Raw genomic sequence first — 13,112 nt, 5'->3', positions numbered from 1 at the left:
TAATTATCTTTGACTATGCATAACATTAAACAAAAATGTAGGTCCATGGCCAGGCGCAGTGGCTCACACCTGTAATCCCAGCACTTTGGGAGGCGAGGCAGACAGATCACCTGAGGTCAAGAGTTTGAGATTAGCCTGGCCAACATGGTGAACTCTGTCTCTACTAATAATACAAAAGTTAGCCAAGCGTGGTGGCAGACACCTGTAATCGCAGCTACTTGGGAGGCTGAGGCAGGAGAACCACTTGAACCTGGGAGGCAGAGGTTATGGTGAGCCAAGATTGTGCCACTGCACTCCAGTCTGGGAGACAGAGTAAGACTCTGTCTTAAAAAAAGTAGGTTCATAAACCAGCAGAAAAATATCTAGACTATTCAAAGCACATTATTACAAACAAAAATAAAATATTTTTCTTCACTTTGTTTTTTCCAACTTGTATCTTAGGTTCAGGGGGCACACGTGCAGATTTGTTAAATGGGTAAATTGTGTGTTTCAGGGTTTGGTTTACAGATTATCGAGTCACCCAGGTAATGAGCATAGTAGCTGATAAGTACTTTTTGATTCTGATCCTCCACACTCTACCTTCAAGTAGTCTCTGATGTCTTTTGTTCCCTTGTGTTCATACGTCCTCAATGTTTAGTTCACACTTAGAAAGATAAACATGGAGTATTTGGTTTTCTGTTCTTACATTAATTTGCTTAAGACAATGGTCTCTACCTCCATCCATATTGCTGTGAAGGCCATGAAATTCTTGTTATGGCTGTGTAGTATTCTGTAGTATACAAGTTTACCAAATTTTCTTCATCTAGTCCACCACTAATGGGCATTAAGGCTGATCCTATGTCTTTGCCAAATTTCCTGAGGCCTCCTCAGAAGCTGAGCAGATGCCAGCATCATGCTTCCTGAACAGACTGCAAAACCATCAACCAGTTAAATCTCTTTTATTTATAAATTATTCAGTCTTAGGTATTTCTTTATACAATGGAAAAATTGACTAATATAATGTCCTTTCCCATTCCTTAATGGTTTTTGTTGAATTGTTTAAACTCCTTATAGATTCTAGATATCAGATCTTTCTCTGATGTATAGTTGGCAAATATTATCTCCAATACTCTAGGTTGTGTTTACTTTATTGATAGTTTCTTTTGCTGTCCTAAAGCTTTTTAGTTTAATTGTGCTTGTCAGTTTTTGTTTTTGTTGCAATTGTTTTCACAGTTTTCATCATGAAATCTTTGCCAGGCCCTATGTCCAGAATGGTATTTCCTATGTATTCTTCTAGGTTTTTTATAGTTTTAGGTTTTATATTTAATTTATGATGAGTCGATTTTTGTATATGTGAAAGGAAGGGGTCTGGTTTTAATCTTCTGCATATGGCTAGACACTTATCCTAGCACCATTTATTGAATGGAGTCCTTTTCCAATTGCTTGTTATGTTAACTTTGTCAAAGATTAGATGTTTGTAGATCTGCAACTTTATTTCTGGGTTCTCTAACCTGTTCCACTGGTCTATGTGTCTGTTTCTGTTCTAGTACTTTTAGTACTAGAACATTTTAGTTAATGTAGCCTTGTAGTGTAGTTTGAAGTTAGGTAATATAATGCCTCTGACTTTATCCTTTTTATTTCAAATTGTTTTGGCTATTTGAACTCTTGTTTCATATGAATTTTAGAATACTTTTTTCTACTTCTGTGAAAAATGTCATTGGTAACTTGATAGGAATAGCATTGAATCTGTAAATTGCTTTAGGCAGTATGGCTATTTTTACAATATTGATTCTTCCTAACCATGAGCATGGAATGTTTTTCCATTAATTTGTGTCATCACTGATTTCTTTCAATAGTGTTCTGTAATTCCAATTGTAGAGCTCTTTTACCTCCCTGGTTAGGTGTATTCCTAAGTATTTTATTCTTTGAATTGCTAATGTGAATAAAATTGCATTTTTTATTTGGCTCTTAGCTTGGACATAATTGGTGTCTAGAAATGTTACTTATTTTTGTACATTGATTTTGTATCTTGAAACTTTGCTGAAATTATTTATCAGATCTAGGAGCCTTTGGGCAGAGACTATGGGGTTTCCTAAGTATAGAATCATATTATCTGCAAAGAGGGAGAGTTTTACTTCTTCTTTTCCTTCTTTCTCCCGACTGATTAATCTGGCAAGGACTTCCAGAATGATGTTGAATAGGAGTAGTGAGAGTAGACATCCTTGTCTTGTTGTGGTTTACAAGGGAAATCCATCCAGCTTTTGCCTATTCTGTATAATATTGGCTGTAGATTTGTTATAGATGAGTCTATTTTGAGGTGTGTTCCTTTGATGACTAGTTTGTTGATGGTTTTAAAATGAAGGGATATTGAATTTTATTGAAATCATTTTTGCATCATTGAGATAATCATGTAGCTTTTGTTTTTAGTTATGTTTATGTGATGAATCACATTCACTGATTTGCATATGTATGTTGAACCAACCTTGCATTCCAGGAGTAAAGCCTACTTGATCATGGTGGATTGGCTTTTTTATGTGTTACTGGATTCAGTTTGCTAATATTTTGTTGAGAGCTTTTGTATCTATGTTCATTAGGAATATTGACCTGAAGTTTCCTTTTTTTCACTGCATCTCTGCCAGAGTTTGGTATCAGAATGATGCTTGCCTTATAGATTGAGTTAAAGAAGAATCCGTCCCCTTCAACTTTCTGAAATACTTTCAGTAGGAATGGTACCAGCTTTTCTTTATATTGGTAGAATTCACCTGTGAATTCATCTGGTTCAGGGCTTTTTCCGGTTGGTAGGTTTTTATTGCTAATTCAGTTTTGAGACTCCTTACTGGTCTGTTAAGTGTTTCAATTTCTTCTTGGTTCAATCTTAAGAGATTGTATGTTTTCAGAAATTTATCCATTTCTTCTAGGTTTGCTACCTTGTGTGCATAGAGGCATTTTTAATTGTCTCAGGATTTTTTACATTTCTGTGGCATCAGTGCTAATGTACCCTTTGTCATTTCTGATTCTGTTTATTTGATCTTCTCTCTTTTTTAAATAGTCTAGCTAGTGGTCTATCAATCTTTATCCTTTAAAAACTCAACTTTTGGTTTTACTGATCTTTCATATGATTTTTTTACCATCTCAATTTTGTTCAGTTTAGATCTAATTTGTGTGATTTCTTTTCTTCTATTAGCTTTGAGGTTGGTCTGCTCTGGTTTTTCTAGTTCCTCTAGGTGTGATGTTAGGTTGTTAATTTGAGATCTTTCTAACTTTTTTGTGGGAATTTATTGCTATAAAGTTTCCTCTTAACACTACTTTAGCTATGACCCAGAGATTCTGGTATGTTGTACAATCTGTTTTCATTCAGTTCAAAGGATTTCCTGATTTCTACCTTAATTTCACTGTTTACCCAAAAGTCACCCAGAAGCAGATTGTTTCATTTCCATGTAATCATATGGGTTTGAGAGAGCTTGTTGATATCTCTATTTTGATTTCACTGTGGTCTGAGTGTCACTGGTATTTTTTTTTTATTTGTTGAGAACTGCTTTATGGCTGAGTACATGGTTGGTTTTTAGAGTATTTCCCATACGCAGATGAGAATTAATATTCTGAGTTTTCTGCTTTGATGATTTGTTTAATACTGTCACTGTGGTGCTGAAGTCTCCCACTATTATTGTGTGTTTACCTAAGTCTTTTTGTTCTTCACTTTTTAAAATATTTAATTTGGACTATAATTTTCACATTTTATCTGTGTATATGAATTCAAATATTGTCTCTTCATTTAACTCATTCTTCTGTTTTCAAAAGACAGATGCTAGTATATCTGTATCCATCTATCTGTGCATTTTAAGTCACAATTGGCATTTTGTCTTTTAAGGAAAATATAAGGAGTGATTTTTAAAAAAGAAATATTTTGGTAATATTTGAACTGAAATTAACATGATATAATATTTTAAAATCTCTAAGCAGAGTTAAAATTCCAACTATTTCAAAATTATATTTAGACAAATTGTGCTTAATAACACTTAGAATCTTTTGCCTCTTCCCATAAGAGTATTGCAGTACCAGAAAAAATATAACATTCACTTATTCATTTTGACTGCAGTTTCTAATGTCATTTGCCCTGTGCATCCCAACTTCACCTTGTCAGAGAGTACTGCTTCCCCAAGGCTGCCCCAGGGTCCTGTTGACGGATTGCTCTAATTGCAGTTGGTGCTATAAACAAGGCAGCTACTCCATGCTCTGCCAGCACACGGAAATAAGCGCCAGCATCTGGTGTTCCCACAGGCTTCCCCTACAATGAGATTCATTTAAAATGTCACTAGGTAAAACGTCACATATTTCACTGACAGTTCAATAGTTATACATTTAACGCAGCGATATTAATAAAATGAGGTTTTCAAAAAAACCTGGGTTTTAAATATTTCCATGTTCTGCCATAAATAAAGCAAACCAAATACCCAGGCATAAGAGAAGCTGTTTGCCCCATTATAGTATCCTAAAAGTTTTCAAATTAAAATTTTTTCTTTATCAAGTTTTGAAAATTAAAGAATTGAAAATATATATCACATTCAAATTAAGAACATAAAACATTCGTGTATTTGCCAAAAAAACTAAATGAGGTTTTTATGAATTTTTAACTTTAATATATTTTTCATGATCACTATTAAAAGTGACAACAGTGTTTCTCAAAACATTTGAGAAAACAGAAAATTCTGAAAAAGCAGTAATTCCTGAGCAATGATCTTTTCAGTTAAATGTCTCACTCCAAGAAAAGTAACTCCTATGAAATAAATATAATCCAATAAGATATACCACAGTCCATGTTTTCCACAGACTCAAAATAGCATTATATATATTCAGGGGAATATCATGCATAAAAGTCTAACAATTTTGGCAAGCTATACGATTCAGAAAACGAAAACAAAAGAAAGGTTTATTTGATGTTTCTAAAAAGTGGAAAATAGGCAAGTTTCTGAACTAAATCAGTAACTCTCCAAACATTCTAACTCATAAAATGTATTTTAGCCAAGCCACATCCCCTCCCCCTCCTTCCCTAATCAATCCTCATCACTGCTACCGCTTCCTGTGTTTCTTAAGATGCCTGGAATGTTATCATATATTATGTGAGATATATAATCTCTATATCTATACACACACACACACACACACACATTGTACAAACTCTTTCATGGAATTTGGGGGTAAACAAATGGCAATAGGTTTTTTAAATCTTAGATCATTTCTGGAAACCTTGAAAAGGTTGAAATGCATTACTAATTTCTAAGATATAGGTACCTGTATCTAATATTTCCTAAACTTCTCTAAATAAATTCTCTATCTCAGTTTCCCATGAAACTCTGGAAATCACATGTAGGAAACACTAAACTAAAGAAAAAAGAGGATAGGATTTGCTAGTAGCAAACTCAACAATGTCCCCAAACCAAAAATAACAAAAGAATGAATGATATCTTGACAGTTAGACCTAATTTTTTTTTAATTTAGAAAAAAGAATGCATAATAAATGAGGTATAGCATAGTTGTCCAATAATTTAGAGGCAATACCCATTGATTAGATCATTGATTGGACACTTTTATTTTTAAATGGTTGTCTTTAATATTCTTTAGTGTAATTATGTTCCTATTTTCTTAAAAAAAACTATTTAAGTCTGTTTTATATTCTATTGGTTTCTATTATGCTCTTTTAATATCAAAAAAGTATTTGTTGCAATTGGAAATTTACTTCTATTATCACAACTATCCAAAGCACTATTTCAATGTATTTCATTACTGCTTCATACAAATCAACACATGCAAATAATATAAAAAGCCGCAAAATATAACTTGGTAATACATGTACATAATTTCACTCACAGATTTTGAAACCTTTAGTACATCAGTCTGAAATGAGTCTGCAACTTTATTATTTCTAACAAAGTCAACATTTTATTTTTACTCTTTTGATATGTCTCAGGACTGATCAGTCCCTTGAGTTCTAGATTGTGACTTAGGTAACGTGATCTCACCCACATGAAAATGATTTATTAACTGACCTTGTGCAACTGACTTACCCTGACTATGCTTCCATTTACTTGCCTGCTAAATGAGAATAAATCATTTTACCAATAATTTCTCAATAAGGTAGAGGCACTGAAGTAATATTGTAGGATAATTTAACCTCCACTGAAGAAAGATACTTTGTAGCCAATCAGAATTGAATTCCACTACAGTGCCAGTGTCATGAGAAAATAATTACTCACTAAAGGGTGATATTAGTATCATAATTAAAATGATACACCATGTAAGACTACCTACATAGAGGCCACAGTATTTTACTCTGCTTCCAACTACATATGTTTAATGATAACAGTAAGGGCAGATCAAATATTAGAAATACAGTCCTATGCCATATAGCAGTGTTTTAGATTATGATACCATATTTTTTTGGCTTTGTTTTGGTGTTTGAGACAGAGTCTCGCTCTGTCATGCAAGCTGGAGTGCAGTGACGCGATCTTGGCACACACAACCTCCACTTCCCCAGTTGAAGTGATTTTCCTGCCTCAGCCTCCCAAGTAGCTGAGACTACAGTCATGCACCAGAAAGACACCAACTGCGGCGGATGAGATAGCCTCTACAAGAATTAAAGATTTCAAGGAAAGAATAACTGTGCTGGGATTGCTCATACAGCAGACACATATCTGTGTAAACTTGCTGTGATAGGCAAAATTTTGTCTGCTGTTTTCAAAGAGTGAGTGTCCTACCAGTCCATTGTTGCACTAACAAAAAGGCATGAATCACTAGGAACATCTTTTTTTTTTTTTTTTTTTTTTTTTTTGAGATGCCGTCTCACTCTGTCACCCAGACTGGAGTGCAGTGGCACAATCTCGGTTCACTGCAACCTCTGCCTCCCAGGTTCAAGCAATTCCTCTGTCTCAGCCTCCCGAGTAGCTGGGATTACAGGCACCTGCCACCATGCCTGGCTAATTTTTGTCTTTTTAGTAGAGATGGGGTTTTACCATGTTAGCCAGGCTGGTCTTAAACTCCTGACCTTAGGCAATCTGCCTGCCTTGGCCTCCCAAAGTGCTGGGGTTACAGGCATGATACCATATTTTTACTGTACTTTTCTATGTTTAGATATATTTAGCTACATAAATACCACTGTGTTATAATTGCCTGCAGTATTCAACACAGTAACATGTTGCACAGGTTTGTAGCCTTGGAGCAATAGACTGTACCATTAGCCTAGCTATGTAGTAGGCTATACCACTAGGTTTGTGTAAGTATATGCTATGATGTACACACAGAAAATCTCCTAAGGATATATTTCTCAGAACATTTCTCCACTGTTAAGCAATGCATGATTGTATTAGTAAAAAACTACACCATACTTTTTAAAATATAGGATTTTAACTTCCATTGCAAATCTGATCCTGTACCAAACTAATTTTCATCAAATATTATACTTATGGAATATAAAAATTGTGATAATGTAGCATTACTATTAGAACAGTAAAGAAGTGATTCACAAAATATCACAATGTTCTTTCATAAGTTAATTGAACACAAAAAAGTTCAATTGCTTTGTGTTTTACTGTCTATTCCCCCGAATATAATTCAATGTTATGAATAAAATGTTTTCCTATTTTAAAATAACTTTAATATTTATATATTTTACTTTTTTCTTTCTGAAGACATTCTAGTTGGTATCAAATTAATTGTGATATTAAAGAAATTATCCATTTCACAAATAGCCTGATGATTAACATAAATATTAAGTTCTGAATGTAAACACTTTAGATAATATAATGCAGCACAGAACAAGATATTTCATCAGAAACTATTGTTTACATACAAACAGTAATAAAGTGGGCAACTCTGGCATATTTATTTAATAAATATTCTGGGAATAATTTTGTGAATAAGCCAGATAAGGTCCTATTATAATGGAACATATATTCTCCTAAGTATGGATGTGTGTATGTGTGTGTTTGTATGGAATGATATTAGAAATTACATAGATGCTGCAAGCTATTTGTGTTCAATAAACAGACAGTGCAGTAATAAACAGAGAACGTGTATGTTCTCAGTACCTACCACCACTAGTAGCTTCAGAAAACTGAAGCAAAGCCTATAAAGCATCTTTTATTATTAAAGCTAAATAAAAGTGACTCAGTGGCTTACTGATTTTACTTAAAATTCTTCTCTCCTTCCCTATGCACATGCACACACACACAGACAAGCATGCGCACATAAGCAATAAAATCTCTCACAACGTCTTCTAAAAGTAGTCAGTAACACACTCAGCATACTGAGCTGCCTTAAGAAAATAACACTGATTCCAGAACTTGGTTTTCAGTAAGGGGCAATAATCCAAACAACATTCAATTTAAAAACAAGACGATTCTAAGAATGCAGGGATTTTAAACAAACAACATATACACCAAAAGCAATAATGCAGCCAAAAATATCAACTTTAAAGTTCTTCAAGCTCAAATCAATGTGGTTACCAGTTGTTTAATTCCTTTCTTCCAAACTAAAGTTCACATTATTAGTTGCTTCCTAGATAATAAAGGCAGAAAAGGATTTTTACAATGAAGAAGCCAAAATTCTAAGCTTTCAGCTGTGACAAATTATACAATTTTACCAGAGAGATTTATAAAACATCAGTTGCTAATATTCGCAAGATTTATAATGTGGGCAACAATGGTATAAAGCACAGAAACCAAAACAGTTACCAAAATACTTTAACATTAACTTCCATATATAATTTTCCACCAGCTATGATTCACTGCATTATTATGTATTATAGATGACAAGTCCCTCGTTCAAAAGCCAGTTACTATCTCACCTTCTCACATATTTTCTACTGAGGTTAGGTTTTCAACACAGGAAAGCAGTAAAATACAACCACTTAGCAAAATAAAGTTACAATTAAGCACTGGAGTTAAATTTTTGAGCAAAAAAATTAATTGCTTTATTATTAATCCTATGATTCCATTTCTTCAAGGCTTGAGGTCAAGGCTACTTGTGATTTCACAGACACTGACACAAAAATTTTTGAGTCAGCTGCAGTTTTGCCTCTTTTTTTGTGGCAGGATTAGAAATACATCTTGTCTCTTTCTGAACACTGCTTTTGAGAAATGTCACCAAGGCATGCTTCCACAGCAGTTCTTAGGTGAAGACAATATTAGCAGCATCCTTTATCGAGTAGTAGCAAATTTTATTTCAGCAGACAGGTGCTGTAGTCGTTTTGTTTATTTCAGGAGAGTGATAAAACTGGAAATATCATTTGCTGAGTTCCTACTATAGGTCATGTATCTATAGGGATGAGTGCTTGAGACAGCAACATTTAAACTTAAAACTTGTTAAAGACATGAGCAATTATCCAGAATATTTAGTAAAAATAAAATAAAATGCAGAATAGTATGCATAGTATTTATATAATTCCGTTTGTATTAAAAAAAAGATATTGCTTATATAGGAATTAACTATTATATAAGATTGACAACCCTCAAGGGAGAGAAATTATAAAGCTGGAAACAAGGGATAGTGAGGTTTCCACTGTTTATTCTTTAGCAAGTTTTAAAATGTGAAAAAAGAGAGTGGACGATCTCTTCAAAAATGGGCCGTTTCTTCCTCAATGCCCCCCTCTCTATAACTCACATTATTCTGTTCCAATTTTCAATACATTACTTGTTGCTTTAAAGCCAGCTGGGATAATTGCCCTATGCTTTAAGAGCCTTAAAGGACTCTGTGTTATAGCAGACTGCTTTAAGAATGGAAAACTTACTTACAAATACGAGCTGAGTCAGATCAGACTTCCTTGATTCTTACATGCTAGAGGTGTCCCATCATTCCATTAGCCTCACCTGTAAGGACAGGCTGCCATCTTCATCTTATTGCCTTTCTTCATCTTATTCACACCACCATCTAATATTACTGTAATCCAGTGGTTACTAACCCTTAATGTACGGTAGAACTTCTTGGGATGCTTTTGAATGAACCCAACACTTCCAGAGATTCTGATTCGACTGGCCTTGATTTGGCTGAGCACTGTTGTGTTTTAAGTGCACCCTCCAAGTGAATCTAATCTGCAGCCAGGATTTAGAACTGGTGCATGGTCCTTCGATAGGCACTACCTCAGACAAGGCTATTTTTCAGTACCAGCCTGTCTGATTGCCCTAATGGATGAGGCTAGAATCTAACATTAGCTGTTTCTTATGTTCTCCACTTGTTATAAATAAATAAGCTACATCCAAGTGTTAATAAGTGAATATGATGATAACTGAAATCTGATTATGACTATATACAGTGGAAATTACTGGGGACAAATGCTGCATTGTCCTTAATTCTTTATTCCTTGCCCTATAAACCAGACTCTAGATTAGACAAAAATACCATGATTTATAGGACATAGAACTCTGAGTACAACTGACCTTTCTCCAAAGATAAAAGGGTTAGCTCTGACCCAGAAGCTCTTTCTGTGTTGCCCAGAGACCTTTAAAGAGTATCACTCTCATCTGGTGTTTTAGTCGGTTGTATCACTACTTGAGAGGACTGTTAATTTCATAAAGAGTTATGTCAATTTAATTAACTGTTTATTTCATTAAATTAGATTAACTATGTTAATTTCATAAAGAGTTCCTGACCCAAAATTCAGAGGAGTTCAAGTATATTCTGAAATTAAATTAAGGTATGTATATATGTTCATTTCCCTATAAGAGAGAAGTCAATAGCTTCTATGGGATTCTGAGTAAGGGTCTATAAACAAAAATTATCAAAGTATATGAAAGCCTCACAAAACACAAAATGCTCCTCAAAGATTTTCTATTTGTCTCAGAAGCTGCTTGGAAGAAGCAAGACTGCAAATGGAAATGTGGAGACCATAACATCTGTTCATTTTCTGTTCCACAAGAAAGGTAAATTGCAAAGACTACCCTTTTAACACACTTCTATTAAAGAGCTATAAATATTCTCAAAGAACCAACAATTCATTGGTCAATCTGAGGTCTCCAACCAACCTGTCTTCTTTCTCTACTCCACCATTGCTTTAATCAAATGGAATCCCCATTTTTGTAATTCAAACCAGTCAAATATCAGCAATGTCACATGGTTCAGATTAATATTCTCTATCAGTTTGCTATTTGGACAATCTCTCTTCACTATCTCCTTGTGGTAGGTTCCACATAGGTACAATTTCTCAAGCTTGAGTCCTTTCCTTTCTTCAGTTAAGGATACAACTCTGTGTCCAACCCTGAGAAGGTAAGACTTCTCAATGGCTAAAGCTCCAAGATACAAATATTTATAAATCGATTTTTTTTGCAAGATATGTGTGTGCTACAGTCTGAAACATGCTTCCCAAACTTCATGTGTTGAAAATTTAATCCCCAGTGCAACAGTGTTGGAAGGTGGGGCCTTTTAGAAGATATTTGGGTTAGGAGGGCTCTGCTCTCATGAACGGACAATTGTTGATAAAACAAAGACTTTGTGGGAGGGGATTTGTTCTCTCTCGTCCTTCTGCTCTTCTGTCATGTGAAGATACACTGTTCCTCCTCTCTGGAGGACACAGAAACAAGGCACCATCTTGGAACAAGAGAGGGAACCTGCCAGCACTTTGATCTTGAATGTCACAGCCTACAGAACTGTGAGAAATAAATTTCTGTTCTATATAATTTCTCCCCGTCTGTTGCATTCTGTTATAGCAGCACAAAACAAAGTAGGGCAGGGTATGTATCCTAAACAATCTAGATCTATCCTTTTGGTTTGGTTTTTCTCTTGTCTCTTCCTAGCTCTGGGAGTTGACAATATGGGGTATTATAATGAAGCCAACCCCCAGTGAATAAGCCATTGCTTCTGTCTAGCAGATAAGAGTCTATCTAATCCCCTTAAAAATTTTTTTTTAAATCTTACATTTGGAAGTACTAACGTCAAGTAAATGAAGCAGAGAACTGAGACTGCTAATTCTGCAGACCCAGTGCTGAGCAAATTAGGAACTCTGACATATTTAGTATTCTCAGTAGTCACAGAGAGCATTTACCCCTAGCATAGCTCATACAGCATGGCTTCTAGCAGAGCTGTTTTCATCTTTTAAATTATTTCATGCTGATGTGCAGTCACTCTGCTATCCTGCACTAGGGGGACAAATAAAGGTTTTTCTTATTCATTGTGATTAATGAGACTTCACGGTAAGCAAAGAAATTAAATGGGTTCTTCCTTAATCACACTTCCAGACTTCTGCCCAGGAAGTGAGGGGTGGCTATTCCATATGCATATTACAATTCAACCTGAGGTTACACAAAACCTGAGCCCTCCATAACATCCAGTGCTTTGCCTCAAACAATCTTCAAACATGTTCAGATTTCTCCATGCCAAAAATGAACACAACAAACTTTCCTATGAATTTGCTCACATTCATGAAAGGGACAAATGACACCCTAATCATCAAAGTGCTCTTCGGTTGTCATATTAGTCTTTTCTCTGTAGCACTTGGCACTGTTGATCCCCATCCTCTAAAAATCTTCTCATCACTCTTTAGTATGCTTTGCTTTTCTGATTCTCCTGTTGGCTCCAATTTCTAACTGTCAATTTATGTTATTTCTCTTCCTCAGCCTCAATAATTTCCTGTTTCCTTTCTCAATCTTTACCTGAGTAAACTGATCAAACCGTCATGACTTTGCCATATGATACAAATATCTGAGTACAACCTTCAAACTCAGTATTACTAAAACCAAAAGTATTGCATTCCTCGCCACCAGTTGTTCCTCCTACTGCCATTATATTGGTTGGACTGGCTGAAGACATCAGAGCCATTTTCAACTCCCTTTTCATCTCTTACCATAGCCACCTGACACCCTAACCTCTCCTCAATGTTCTGATCACTGATATTCTGGTCCTGGCCATGTATCCAGGACTATACAACAGCTTCCCAATTGTCCCTCTCCAGATTATGGCAAGGGAATCCTGCTTTTGGATCCAGGGAAGCTTGTTTCAAACATCACAGCAACATCCCACTTGTGTCACTGGTAAATTTATTTGCTGTCTCTGATTCTTACTTTCTGCAGCTGTAAATAGGGGACTTAAAATATCTACATCATGAGTTTGTACTTATAATTAAAACCATGTATAAAAAGTGCTTAGAAGAG

The 13,112-nt window shown here is 35.0% G+C and overlaps 1 protein-coding gene across 1 annotated transcript in view; it reads right to left on the bottom strand.

The window, feature by feature from the left end:
* Positions 1 to 13,112, bottom strand: part of ACSS3 (acyl-CoA synthetase short chain family member 3) — a 161,131-nt gene that overhangs the window by 70,841 nt on the left and 77,178 nt on the right. The window contains exon 8 of the mRNA XM_032296849.1: positions 4,113 to 4,264. Coding sequence (XP_032152740.1) covers positions 4,113 to 4,264 — 152 coding nt within the window. The remainder of the gene's footprint in view (positions 1 to 4,112; positions 4,265 to 13,112) is intronic.

Source organism: Sapajus apella, unplaced genomic scaffold (genome assembly GCF_009761245.1).
Source record: "Sapajus apella isolate SASKATOON/1434 unplaced genomic scaffold, GSC_monkey_1.0 scaffold2, whole genome shotgun sequence".
Taxonomy (NCBI): Eukaryota; Metazoa; Chordata; class Mammalia; order Primates; family Cebidae; genus Sapajus; species Sapajus apella.
Note: the sequence above shows the minus strand (reverse complement) of the source record. Positions and strands in the feature narration are given on the sequence as shown.